The 14739-nt window shown below is 41.8% G+C and overlaps 2 protein-coding genes across 2 annotated transcripts in view; one reads left to right on the top strand and one right to left on the bottom strand.

Moving 5' to 3' along the window:
* PTCD3 (pentatricopeptide repeat domain 3) overlaps positions 1-7393 on the bottom strand; it is a 28080-nt gene extending 20687 nt beyond the window's left edge. The window contains exons 1-4 of the mRNA XM_005686707.2: positions 7274-7393; positions 5632-5684; positions 5494-5530; positions 1541-1586 (exon numbers count right to left, since the gene is read on the bottom strand). Coding sequence (XP_005686764.2) covers positions 1541-1586; positions 5494-5530; positions 5632-5684; positions 7274-7377 — 240 coding nt within the window. The 5' untranslated portion in view covers positions 7378-7393. The remainder of the gene's footprint in view (positions 1-1540; positions 1587-5493; positions 5531-5631; positions 5685-7273) is intronic.
* The window catches only part of POLR1A (RNA polymerase I subunit A), an 86477-nt gene continuing 79480 nt past the window's right edge, over positions 7743-14739 (top strand). The window contains 2 exon segments of the mRNA XM_018055368.1: positions 7743-7914; positions 14148-14352. Of these exon segments, the coding sequence (XP_017910857.1) occupies positions 7838-7914; positions 14148-14352 (282 nt within the window). The 5' untranslated portion in view covers positions 7743-7837.

Here is a 14739-nt window from a genome sequence, read left to right on the forward strand (position 1 = left end):
ATTAGCTAGGAGGCTGCCTGGTTAGAGCAGGGTACAAGAAAGATGGCAGGAAATGTGGTCAGAGCTAGGGTGGGGATGGGGGTGATCAGGTAGGGCCTCAGGCACCCTTGGAGGGGTTTCAGTTTTTGTTTCATTTATAACAAATCAGAAGCCATTTGAGTTCCGAGTAGAAGAGTGATGTGAGTCAACGTTTTAGCAGGGTCGCTATGGCTGCTTACTGGGTTGAGGAAGCCAAGAGAACAGAGACTGCTGTAATTAATCCAACATAGTAAGAGATGATGGTGGCTTGGATGACCTGGTAAGCACCATCAAGGGTTGGAATGTGTGGTTCCTGAATGAATGAATAATTGTCCCCGGGATTTTAAGAGCCCAGGACCAAATCAGACAAGTGTGCACATAATTCTACAACTTCTTTGACTTAAATACCCCTTGGGTTAATCTCACTGAAAAACTGACAACAATCTCTGAGGTCTATTTCCCTGAGTTTACATTTCAAGTGCCTATTTATGGATATGTGAGCTGAAAATCTAAGTATCTTGCTAGAATGGAGATGCAGTATTTTAAAACCAACCTCAGAAACTTCCAGGATGTATTTGGCCCATAAGTTTAACACCCATAGTCGAAAAACAGTTCTGGAAATCTGTGACAACTGCCTCAAGGAGGGTGAGAATCCACATAGATATTGTGGTTTTAAAAAAAAGAGAACTTGAAAGTTCTATCTCTGAGGCATTTACTATGATTTCAGTTTATCTATCAAGACTACAGGCCCTATTCTTGAATTGTGAAGGGAGGAATTTATTCACAAATAAATCAGATAGCTGGAGCAATAATAAAATAGCCAGCATTTACAGAGCATGTCCTTTGTGCTAGTTGATGTCCTAGGCCCTTTCACATGTACTAACTTATTTCTCACCCGAAACCTCAATGTTTGGTGCTGTAAGTAAACACCCATTTTACAGGTAAGAAAACAGAAAACCAGATGTATTTTTCTAAATAAGTTTGATATAACATTCATAATATATGCCATTAAAAAAAAGAAAACATGTAGGAAATTTTACATGTCAAAACTAATACCCTGATGTATCAAGAGAAAAGGTAACTTTGGGATAAAGATGAAACAGAACATTTGGCCCCAAGACCCAGATTCTTAATCACTGAATTTCTTTGAATATGGTGGGTACACCGTTCTCAAAGTGGTTCTACAGGTCACTTGCGTTAGAATATCATACCCAACCATTCCCTAGGAACATGTATTTCAACAAGCTCTTTAGGAGGTTAAAAATCACTGGCATAGTATAAAAACACTGAATCTGGAGGGAAAAAACCATGGCACCAAGTCAAGGTTTTAATATCCTAAGCAGCCCTGGGCTGATTACTTTAAAAGCTTTAGATTTCTCATTCGTCACATGAAGAGTCTGGGCTAGACAGTGCTATGAAACTCTCTAGATCCACAACAGTTTAATTGTGAATAAAGAAGAGGTATGAACATTAAGTTTATTATTAGCTGAATTAGATACAAAAACCTGAAATTCCTACTTACCCTGTGCACCGTGGATGCAAGTGCTTGAAGAACAGCCACTTTATCCCTAAGAACGAGAATCACAAGTTAACCCTCATCAGGGCTACTCACATTCACAATGTGAACAAGTATAAAGCCAGTTCTGATCTCTAGAATAATATCACTACAATAATAAGTTAGAAAATGAGAAAACTGTTCAATTCTTTTGACCAAAGGTGGTTAGTACATGTTCCTACTATGCTGTGCTACCCTCTCTGGCCTGGTCTCTATAACCATCACCCTGGGCTAGCAATTTCCACTCTCATCTCATAAAACTTTCTTAACCTTGAATCTTACGTCCTATCCATTTTCCTCGGCATTCTCACTGCAGCTTTCTGTAATATTCGTGCCTTTATTATCTAAATTGGGGACTCCCAATTCAGCTATATATGGGAATAGACATGAAAAAAAAAAAAGAAAACATCTACAAAACTTTACATGTTAAGACTAATTCCCTGATGTATACAATATCTACTGGATTTTCTAATAGCAGTTCATGTAATTTTAGCAAGAGAAAGACATTCTTTTCTCAGTATTCCCTAACTAAATCTTTCATTAGCATATTTAAGTCTTATCAAGTGAGTAATTTTCATAACATACTCAACAAATGCAAGTGAAAACACTAGGAACATTCAAATCAGTCACCAGTTTCTTAAAGGGTTATTTTTTTGATTTTTAATTTTTTTTTTACTTTATAATACTGTATTGGTTTTGCCATACATTGACATGAATCTGCCACGGGTGTACATGAGTTCCCAATCCTAAACCCCCCTCCCACCACCCTCCCCATATCATCTCTCTGGGTCATCCCAGTGCACCAGGCCTAAGCATCCTGTATCCTGTATCGAACCTAGACTGGCAATTCGTTTCTTACATCATAGTATGCATGTTTCAACGCCATTCTCCCAAATCATCCCACCCTCACTCTCTCCCTCTCCCAGAGTCCAAAAGTCTGTTCTATACATCTGTGTCTCTTTTGCTGTCTCGCATACAGGGTTATCATTACCATCTTAAAGGGTTATTTTAAAAATAATCTCAATGAAGACATTATACTGAAAAAAAAAATTTGGCAGGAAACAACAAAATTCTATAAGGCAATCATCCTTCAATTAAAAAATAAATTAAAAAGAAAAACTAGACTATTCTATCTGATGTTATTTTGTGACCCACCTGCTCCCACTCTACTGTAGGTTTAGTGTTTGTATTTCCAGAACTTTAAAGGGTACTTTTGCACACACACTACCATAAAAAACAAAAACAAAAACAAAAAAACATGTCATCATTCTGGGTATGTGTTCCATAAGTTTGCATTATCCATGTTACTATGTGAAAATCTAATTAATTTCTTTAAGTGTTATATTGTATGATAACCATTTTTTAATCATCTCCTTACTATGGGCATTGGCGCCATTTCACCTTATTATTCCCAAGTTGTAAAGAGCACTCTCATCCATGTCTCTTTGGGTATATTTGCAAGCGTTCCTCCAGAATGGCTAACCAATTAGGTATTGCACATTTTAAAATTGTGGTTCTGCCAAATTTCTCTCCAGTCTGTTGTTCCAGTTGACTGCCCTATCAACAAATGTATTTGAGTATCCACTTTCCACATCTTCTTGCCAGTGTGGTAAATTCTAACATCTATTTCTTTAATGAGTCCAGTCACCTATGCACTGATCATAATTGGGCTCCATGCTCTCTCTAAAGTAACTACACAACACAGACTAATGTGCTCAGAATACTCTATCCTGTCACAGTGTATATGAAAATTTAGAATAACTCTCTACAATTTGTTAAAGTCTTCTATAGCACTTGCGATCTGGGAAATCACAGCCTTAAAAGATGCTTCATCTTTCAAATAAGGCAAGAACTCATAGTCTTTATAGTTTCTTTTCGATCTAAAAGCACAAATTTCTGAGCCTGGAAAGCAGAGGCTATTAGAGAATCACTTTGTCTCTAAGGGGACAGACAGTAAATATTCTAGGCTTTGTGGGCCATAAGGATTCTGTTACAACTACTCAGCTCTGCCTTTGGAGCATAAAAGTAGCCACAGATAGTAAGTTATTAAGTGACTGAGGCTGTGTTCTAAAAAAGAAAAAAAGAAATTTAATTAACACTGAAATTTGTGTTATGAAAGTCTTCTTTTAAACCTTTACTTAATGGGCTATACATAAACAGGCCTCAATCTGTTAACCAAGGGTCTATATCAACTACCTTATTTCTCCTATTCTAAGAGAGCATTTTTAGAGGCTGGCCTGCATGATCTCCCACCACCACAGTTAGGTCATGATCACACCCCATCCTGCCTTACTGTTTACCAGATTTGTGGGGCTTATACAAAAGAATTACCTACAAGAACATGCATTTTAAACAAAATTCCCAGGTGACTCTGATGCCAATAAAATCATCTGACCCACTTTAAGGTACAGTTAAACTGCGCTATCAATAAAAAAAAGTCAAAGTCACTCAGTTGTGTCCGACTCTTTAGGACTCCATGGACTATATATAGTCCATGGAATTCTCCAGGCCAGAATACTGAAGTGGGTAGCCTTTCCCATCTCCGGGGGATCCTCTCAATCCAGAGATCAAACCCAGGTCTCTTGCACTGCAGGTGGATTTTTTACCAGCTGAGACACCAGGGAAGCAATAAAGTATAAAATATGCACTCTAACTAGACTGTAGGCCATCTGAACACACCCTCAATACACTCCATCTCTTGTATTCCCCGTGGGACCTTTGTCAGAAGGGAAAGAGGCACAATGAGTTGGTAAAGCACACTGGACATGAATGCCATTCAAGAAATGCCTCGTTCATGCTTATGTATATTCCTATTCTGATCTTGGTTCTGATTCTCAGGCCCACGTTTTAGTCACTGGGTCATATCTGACTCTTTGCTACCCCATGGACTGTAGCCCACCAGGCTCCTCTGTTGATGGGATTTCCCAGGCAAGAATACTGGAGTGGGTTGCCATTTCCTTCTCGAGGGAATCTTCCCGACCTAGGGCTCGAACCCACATCTCCTGCATTGGCCAGCAGATTCTTTACCACTGAGCCACTAGGGAAGGTAAAAATGAACCTGAATATATCCATACAATAAAGTACTATGTAATCACTCAAAATTAAAATCAGAATACAGAACAGTACATCTAACAAATCACTACTAAACTAAATGTCCACATACTACTTATATATAAAAGGTTATACTGCAGAACTTTAAAATAATAGCTGCCATCTACTGAGATCTGATTATGTGGTATTAACTGTTGAAATGCTCATGTAATCTTCTGAGGCAGGTGGTATATTACCTACATTCTTCTATGGCAAAGACAGATTAAGTAACTTGTCTTTGAATACGGTCATTGGTGGTAATTATATTTCCTTTTTGCATATTCAATTTATCCCACTCCCCTTTTGGCAATGATCATTAATTTAAGAAAGTTTTTTTTTTTTTAATGAGTCTGAATCTTCAAGTCATACTCAAAAGAGACCTAGTTTTTTGAAAAATCTTTCAATGCATTCAGTAATATCATTACTATATGAGTTTTTGTAAGTTTTAATTCTTACATATTCAACAAGTGTTGAATATGTATACGGAAATTTGTTCAAGGATCTATCCAGTGGGTGAAAAAAGCTAAATTTTGCAGTCTGCACCATTTACCTACTAAAGACCACAAAGATAATTCTTTTTTTAGGTCTCCTAACAATGTGAAACCTCCTTAAAAGAGAAAAACAGAAATTACTCTAATAATGATAACTCATGACTGACCATCACTATGTAAATATTAACCCAAACTTAGTTCAGATAGGTCTTTTAAGTAAATCTCACTCCCCATTCACTCACCTCTCTCTACCTCCAATTGCTATTCCTGTCACTGGCTTCTTATCTAACGTTTCTCATAAACACTTAACCACTTTTTGAATGAATGCTGAATACTCACCAAATTTTCTTTTTTGGGATGACTACTTCTTCAGTCCCTTAATGCAAAAAATAAAAGAAAATCAGTTTCCAATATATATATAAAGAAGTATAATGCATTAACATAAAAATGGAGTTATTTCAATACATTTTTATATACCTGCTACATCAGCTCCTTCAACCTGTGGGACAGCTGCACTTCCAGAATAAAATCTGCAATAAATAAATAAATAAATAAAAGCTCTAAAGCTAATACTCATTAATGAACTTTCCAGCTCACCCCCAACTATGTGCAAATGAGCCAAAATTTTCCAATTATCATGGATCAAACTGATTGGATAATTCATGTCAAGGTATGCTGAGAAGACATGGCCTCAAAGGCAAGTTCAAAACCATTACAAGAAAAATACAAGATACAGATATAATATGGCCTACAATTTTTAAAATCAGGCAGTCTCATTAAATAAAATCATAGGAAAAAAGGGAAACATTTAGTAGTACTTAAACATTTTAACAGCTGACCTGAAATATAAAGGACTTTCAACTCTGAAGACCTAAAACACTGGGGCTAAAAGAAATGATTTAATGGGCTCCTGATTATACATGGATGATGATCTAATGATCATAATGATCTAATGATAATAAAAGACAAAGCCATTTAAAGCAAATTATGAAACTAAGATCACCATGGTTTTTCATTCCACTTCCTTCAACACTCAGGAATGTACCAAATACCTGTGTCCTAATATACTTTTTTAACCCAAAATATAGAACCACTGACCCCTGAATGAGTTTTAAAATGTTATCACTTAAAAAAAATAAAGTCAACATACCACACAGATCACATACACTATCTTATAAGTATTTTCCTCCTACACAGCACTGATACCCTTCAGAAAATTGTCAAGATGTGATTAAGGTAGAAAATTACTTCCTTTACTGGTTTTGGTCTCCAGTGTCCTCTTAAATCAACCCCTCTCTGCACTACCTGGTGGAGCGTATTCTCTTTTGTGAGCCGAGTTTAGGGAAGGCCTTAATATAAAATGTACACTGTAAATTACACAACTCACTTATTCTTCACTGTTTTCCCATGGCTACTACTAGCTCCAGGCTACACATAAGGGAATTTGTCTACTATCACCTCGCAAAGGAAATGCAAACATCCAATCTAAAATTAGGTTATTGCCGACTTTCACAAGCAATAGCTGGCTTTCCTACTTCCACAACGGTATTGTTTGTATTGAAAAAAAATTACACAAATGATACACCTGCAAAGTTTTAATAATCACAGCGACTTCATTCAGATTGTCTTCACATCTTTTGGGCTTTCCTGTTTTTACGAACACTTGGAAAATTTCTTCCGTCAAACATCCCCACAACATCCAGTGGAACTCGTAAACGGCCTTTAATTTGGGAAAACCTGATTTCCCCCCGTTCCTCCCGGGTGGGAGAAAACGAGTAAGGGCGGATAAAGTTTTCTTTTTTAAAAAAATACGTGGAACGGGGTGAGTAATGGCTACACTTATTAGAATGCAGGATTCCCCAACAGAAGAATCCTAATCTTCCCGAGAGTTCTAACCCCGGCGTAGACCAGCCAAGTAAGAAATCTCCACCCCAAAAAAAGCGCGTTTGGAGCCCTTGCTCAAAAACGTGCCGCACCGCGTGCTGGCTTGCCGGGTCGCGCGGCCACAAGCGCGCTCATTCCACTCCGCATCTAGTTCCCCAGCAATAAGGGGGAAAAGGGATACAAAGAGCCAAGGTGATCCCGGTTCTTTCTCATGGGTTCTCCAAGCTTCTCTTACCTGCTACTAGGGGTCCGTCCACAGGCACCTGCCCGCCGAGCCGTCAGCGGTACGCAAAGCCCACAGCTGACCCTCAGCCACCTTGCGGACGCCACGGACGCCATATTTGGCGTCTTTGCATAGTATGCCGGGAAAGCTCGCCCTCCGCCTTAAGGCGGGAGAGGTGGGCGGGGAATGGCTCGGCTATTGGCTGAGACGGAACAAGAAGAAATCAATCATAAAATAGGTTACAAACTCATGGTTTGAAAGACTTTGCTTCAGAAGTTAAAGGCTCAGTAGGCCTCGTTTCCCTCGAAGGTCTTTCCTAAAAGGTTATTTTAATTTCTTATATATGTTAGATTATTTTCAAAATAAAGGGGCGCGCGAGAGTCGTGAAATTATTTTCTCCCCCCCCCCACAACTCGAGCGGAAATGGTATTGTCCCTGTAAATCTTAAGGCGAGCCTTTCTCGCGCGCAAGCGCAGTTTAAAATCACATGGTTGCGGACCGGAGGTGGTGTGAAAAGTACAACAGTGGGGACTGGGCCGTCTCTCTGGGTGTAGGAGCTCGGAACTGAACTGGAGGATGTTGGGCTCAAAGAACATGCCCTGGCGGCGGCTGCAGGGCATTTCCTTCGGGATGTATTCGGCCGAAGAACTCAAGTAAGGAGTTGGTGGGAAGCATGCAAGAGCCTCTTGGGGTCGGGGCCGTAAACTACTGTTCCCAGCAGGTCTTGCGCCCAGTTTCTCGTCAGAGTCCATTGCTGTGTAGCGCATGGCCTGCTGGGATCTATAGTTCTGGGAACGTCTTGGACTACTGAGCACTGCCTAGAGCCCGGTGTGGCTGGTTTGCACTTGGGTAGGTGGGGGTTCCCAGATGGAAGCGTTATCGTTCGCCAGTCTCCTCGTTAGATCAGCCTGGTTTGTGGAGTTACTGTAATGTCTCTGACGTAGTTTATTAAGCGCATGATGAGTCTCCTCTTGTCTGTAAGATGATTATTCTTCAAGACTCAATTCATGGGACAACTTCTTGGTTGGACCGTCTGTGTTCTCTGCTTAGTTATTAATACTAAATCAAAAAGACCCTCTTAAGCCCTCCTTTTCATCGCCGTAGCGTTTGACAGAACTTAATTATTTTCAGGTTCTTCTATTTCTGTGACATATATTGTTTCCTTTCTGACTCAGTTTATCAACCCACTAACATTTATTGATCATCCAGTTTTTGCCAGGCACTAAGCTAGGTGTTCTGGAGAAGGCAATGGCACCCCAATCCAGTACTCTTGCCTGGAAAATCCCATGGATGGAGGAGCCTGGTAGGCTACAGTCCATGGAGTCGCTAAGAGTCGGACATGACTGAGCGACTTCACTTTGACTTTTCACTTTCATGCATTGGAGAAGGAAATGGCAACCCACTCCAGTATTCTTGCCTAGAGAATCCCAGGGATGGGGGAGCCTGGTGGGCTGCCGTCTATGGGGTCGCACAGAGTCGGACACGACTGAAGCGACTTAGCAGCAGCAGCAGCAGCAAGCTAGGTGTTCATGAAAAGTGAAAATGTTAGTCTTTCAGTCCTGTTCAACTTATTGCGACCATGTGAACTGTAGCCCGCCAGGCTCTCTGTCCATGGGATTCTCCAGGCAAGAATACTGGAGTGGGTTGCCATTCCCGTCTCCTGAGGATCTTCCCTGACCCAGGGATCGAACCCAGGTCTCTGACATTGCAGGTAGATTCTTTACCGTCTGAGCCGCATTCCTGACACATTGGTGAATGAGGGGCTTATACTCGAATTCATCTCAGGCTCTTTAGCTGATTCCTCCTTTCCTTAAATCTTGCTGTTCCCTGAGATTCTGTTCTAGTCAAATAGCTTTTCTTTTCCAAAATGTCCTCCCTAGACGATTTCACCACTTTCATGATCTGTACTCTCAAATATAAATCTCCAACCCAAATTTCTTTCCCTAATTTTTCAGGCTTGTTTTTTTCAGCAGCAGTTGGACATCTCTATTTGAATTTCACACCGAGATCTTAAACTCATATACCAAAAACTCAACAGCTATCCCTACAGAGAGGGAGAACTTGCCCCTCCAAAATGGTGTACCTTAATCTAGTGCAAAATGTTCACTATTCTGTGACAGGGCAGTAATTCTAGACCCATTTCTTCTGACATCTTACTTGCTTATTGGGTTCTTATTGTGTGTCATGTATAGATTTCTTTACTCTCTACCCTCCTTTTCATCACATCGTATCTCTTGTTTGAATTGTCTTTTCCGTCCATCTCCCTGCCTTTACACCACTCCAGTCCATCCTCTACCTTGCTGTTAAAATTATTCTTCTGAAGTGCAAATGCGATGATGTTCCTATTCCCCTTAAAATCCTCCAAAGGCTTTCCATTTCCCCTCAGGTAAATGATACTTTTTAGCTTAGCCTACAGGTTTACCCATGATTGTCAGGCCAGTGCTGATTTTAGGTATAACGTCATCCCTTCTTTCGCCCTATTAAACCACTTGCACGTTCCATAAACTGCCATCAGGTTTCATCATCTGCGCCTTTCTTCAGGCTGTTTCCTCCACATGCATTATCCCCTCTGCCAGAGGGGTCTGCTTCCCTGCTCTCACCCCACTGCCCCCCATGGAGGCACCTGGAGAGCATCTCTTACACTGAAGGCACAGCTCAACCTCCCTCATTTCTGAGATTTTTCCGCACCTAGTACAGTTGTGTCATGGTTCCTTGGTTACTTTTTGTGCTTGTTTGTATTTTTGTCTCTCTCCACTGGCCTTTCTTTTATCCTTAATTCTCATTGACTGACTGGATGAATAAACTCCTGAGCTACAACAGTATGCTGCTTCTGAAATTCAACTGTATCATCACTAGCCATAAATTGATACTATCTCATTCAAAAGCAAGAGAATTGATTTTTTTTACAAGTGAATTGTGGAGTTTTCAGAGAACTGCATGAGTAAATTTATACCCATTACTAACATTTGATCTATTTGAGTCTAGGGTTGAGAAATTTCAGTAATTATGCTACCTTTTGTTGTGCTAGGTTCTAGTAGCTTCCTAGCTCACTTGGGGTAAAAGCCAAGTCCTTAAAATGGCCCAGAAAGGTCATTCTGGCCCCCTGGTTATTTCTCTGAACTTACCTCTGTACTCACCCTGGCCTCCTAGCTGGTCCCAGAGTGCCATAGGTACACATCTATCTCAGGACCTTTGCACTCCCTGCTTCTTCCTCCTGTGAAGGTGACCTCCTGTGATGGCCGGCTCCTACATCTTCAGGCCTTTGTTCAAGTATAAGCTTCTCAGTATGGACTCTCCCCAACCGTTGGCCCACTCTATCATCCTCCCCTTTTCTGCTTGCTTTTTTTCATAGCATTTTCTTCCATCTAATAAACTGTGTGCTTACTAATTTCGGTTTTTGGCTGCCTGCTTTCAATAGGATGTAAAGCCCATGAGTGCAGGGACTCTTGTCTGTTTTCCTAGCATCTAAAAGTGTGTCTGGCACTTTAAAAGCACTATTTGTTAAGTGCATGCATAGGTGGGTGGAGGAGCTATCTGTTCAGCTCTTGGTCCTCTCCATTTTTATTAGAACCATTTGTGAGGGTGACTCTAATTATAGGAGAAAAATTCCTTTCCAGAGAATAGGGTGACTCTGTTGCTGCTGCTAAGTCGCTTTAGTCGTGTCTGACTCTGTGCGACCCCATAGACGGCAGCCCACCAGGCTCCCCCATCCCTGGGATCCTCCAGGCAAGAACACTGGAGTGGGTTGCCATTTCCTTCTCCAATGCATGAAAGTGAAAAGTGAAAGTTAAGTTGCTCAGTTGTGTCCTACTCTTAGCGACCCCATGGACTGCAGCCCACCAGGCTCCTCCATCCATGGGATTTTCCAGGCAAGAGTACTGGAGTGGGTTGCCATTGCCTTCTCCGAAGGTGACTCTAGGAAGCAGCAAAGGTCATCCTGAAACCCAAGTTTGTTAGTCTTAAACTCTGTTCTCTCTGGTGGAATTCTTGCTGGTTGCCCTTCCTCTGTATCCCATTCCTGCAATAATTAGAGGAATTTTCTCCTTTTCCCCAGCTAGAGAGAGGCGCTTTGTTCCTTACTGTAGAAAGACTGAGGATGAAGACAAAAACATACAGTTTGGGTGTGAGCTCTTTGTATAGTCTTTACAAGCACAGGACACAGTTCTGCCAATTGGCACGGGTCTGTGTTGGACCCACCTGCCTACTCTTTTTCCATCATTATAGGCTCCAGGCAAGGGAAGTGAAGTACCAACTTAGGGAACGTGATAGAAAAAGGATCTAGGAAAAGGATCTTGGATCTAGTGGTAAAGGATCTTTGCACCCAGACCTAATTAGTGTTTGCCTTATTCTAATTAGTTTGTGTTTGCCTGACACAGTAAATGTTTTTCTTATTTATAATTCCAGTTAAGTTTTAGAGCTCCAAGTAAAATGAAAGATGGAAATGTAGATGAATATTTCTCCAAGTCCAGTGAAGAGTGATTTAGCCTAAAGGTAGTGGGAGAAAGTAGTAATAGTAGTGAGTTTAAATCATTAAAAAATTTTAAACTATGCAAACAATATCATCAAGAAAGTGAAAAGACAGAACTCAAAGTATGTGCAAATCTTATGTCTGATAAAACACATGTGTTCAGAATATATAAAGCAGTCTTGCAACTCAGTAATAAAAAAGCAAATAACCCAGTTAAAAAATAGGTAAAGGGTTTGAATAAACATTTCTCCAAAGAGGATATACCAGTGGCCAATAGGTACATGAAGAGATGCTCACCATCATTAGTCATCAGAACCACAGTGAGATACCACCTCATACCTGCTAAGATGACTGGAAACAGAAAGATCACAAAATATGCTGGCGTGGATTTGGAGAAATTAGAGCCTTGGTGTGGAGGAGGAAATGGCAACCCACTCCAGTACTCTTGCCTGGAAAATCCCATGGATGGAGGAGCCTGGTAGCCTACAGTCCATGGGGTCGCAAAGAGTTGGACACAACTGAACGACTTCACTTTCTTTCTTTCTATAGTCCTTTTGGAGAAGGAAATGGCAGCCCACTCCAGTGTTCTTGCCTGGAGAATCCCATGGATGGAGGGGCCTAGTGGGCTGCAGTCTACGGAGTTGCAAAGAGTCGGATGTGACTGAGCAACTAACACACACACACACACACAGCTACGGAGTTGCAAAGAGTCGGATGTGACTGAGCAACTAACACACACACACAGACACACGCACACAGACACACACACACACACACACACACACACACACAGCCTAGGTGTATTGCTGCTGGGAATGTAAAATGGTGCAGCCACACTTTGGAAAACCGTCTGGCAGGGTCTCAAAAAAGTTAAACATAGAGCTACCATGTAACTCAGCAGTTCCAATCCTTGGTATATATCCATGAGAAATAGACAAAATATATTCACACTGCAACTTGTATACAGAAGTTTCTGTCAACATTATTTATAATAGCCAAAGTGTAAAAGTAAGCCAATAAAAGTGAATGTAATATGAAAGTACAATGAAATATTGTGTACGTACTCAGTCTCTCAGTCGTGTCCAGCTCCTTGCGGCCACCTGGACTGTAGCCCGCCAGGCTCCTCTGCCCGTGGGTTCTCTAGGCAAGAATACTGGAGTGGGTTGCCATTTCCTACTCCAGGAAACCTTCCCAATCCGGGAATCAAACCCTAATATCTTATATCACCTGCACTGGCAGACAAATTCTTTACCACGAACACCACCTGGGAAGCCCAAAATGGAATGTTATTTGGCTATTTAAAATAAAAAATATATATGTACAAATACAGGCTATGATGTGGATGAGCCTTAAAACTATGCAGGGACTTCCCTGGTGGTCCAGTGACCAAGACTTTGTGCTACCAGTGCAGGGGGCCTGGGTTCAGTCAAGCAATTAGATCCTGTGTGGTACAACTAAAAGTGGCACAGCCAAAATAAATATAAATAAAAGTAAATATTTTTTAAAATGCATGCAAAGTATAATAAGCCAGCTCTGAGAGACCACATATCACATGATTTCATTTATGTGAAATGTCTAGATGGGCAGTTCTCTGGAGACAAAAAGTAAGTAAGTCACTGCCTAGGACTGGTGGAGGGAGGTAGAGATGGATGGAGAGTGACTGCTAATGTGTATAGGATTTCTTTTAGAGTACGAAATGACTATCCACTCCCGTATCTTGCCTGGGAAATCCCATGGGCGGGGAACTGGGCAAGCTATAGTCCATGGGATTGCAAAGAGCCGGACACGACTGAGTGCTAACACTTCCCCTTTTCTGACCTGTGTGGGCTTTGGCATTAAGTCTAGTCCACTTCTCTCTCCTACCTTCAACCCCGCCTCCACCTTTCTGGGCTTTGTCACCTGGATTAAATCACCTGACCACTCTAAGCCTGTTTGTTCCTCTGAAAAACACACATTATAAAGCCCATCTCGGAGAGTTAAAGTCACACACAGGCGTGCACGCTTGGTCATGTCAGACTCTTTTGCGACCCCATGGACTATAGCCCCCCATGGGTCCTCTGTCCATGGAATTTTCCAGGCAGGAATACTGGAAAATACTGGGTAGCTTGCTGCTTATAGAGCGTTTGTCGTGTAGTGAGTACTTAACTCCTCCGTATGAAGCCTTCCAGTGTGCTCAGTGCAAGATTTGTACTAAATCTGGCTTCAGAGACATTACCACTCACTCTTCTTCATTCAGCCTCCGTTGTGTGCTAAGTGCTGAGCTGCAGTGAGGAGCAAGGCAGACACCAAGTCTGCCCTCTGGAGCTGTCAGCGCAGCTAAGGGTCCAGATGTTAAAGCATGAATTTGTAAGTGCCAAAGAGGAAACATCTGAGAAGCTGGGTAACCTTAGTCTTCCCTGGTGGTTTTTATCTCCTTAGGAAATTAAGTGTGAAGTCCATTACGAACCCTCGGTACCTGGACAGCCTGGGGAACCCCTCGGTAAATGGCCTGTATGATTTAGCTCTGGGCCCCGCCGACTCCAAAGAGGTGTGCTCCACTTGCGTGCAGGACTTCACCCACTGCTCTGGGCACTTGGGCCACATCGAGCTCCCGCTCACCGTGTACAACCCTCTCCTCTTCGATGTAAGTCCTGACCGGGCCATCCAGCCCACGTGGGTCTCAGGACTGCGGGTGGGATTCGTGAGTAGTCACCCTCTCCCCAGGGCAGGTGTCTCAGGAGGAGGTTAGTTCCAGACACTCTGAGTGAAAGTGCTCTTTACTTTGAGATTTAAAACCTGGGGGAGCCAAAGCCAGTATATTCAACTTAGCCTCTAGCCCTGCCTAGATGAACTTCAGTCTGATTCTTGTTGAGAATCGCCAAAGCTGGGTTATCCTTATGCAAAGCTAGGGGGAAGGAACAGAGGAAGAAGGGCGAGGGGAGCAGTGCTCAAATCCAGCCGCTTTTGTTTCAGAGGCTTTATGCCTTTCAGAAATGTGGGTGGGGCTTCCCTGGCAATAGAGCAAGAGTCT

Source organism: Capra hircus, chromosome 11 (genome assembly GCF_001704415.2).
Source record: "Capra hircus breed San Clemente chromosome 11, ASM170441v1, whole genome shotgun sequence".
Taxonomy (NCBI): Eukaryota; Metazoa; Chordata; class Mammalia; order Artiodactyla; family Bovidae; genus Capra; species Capra hircus.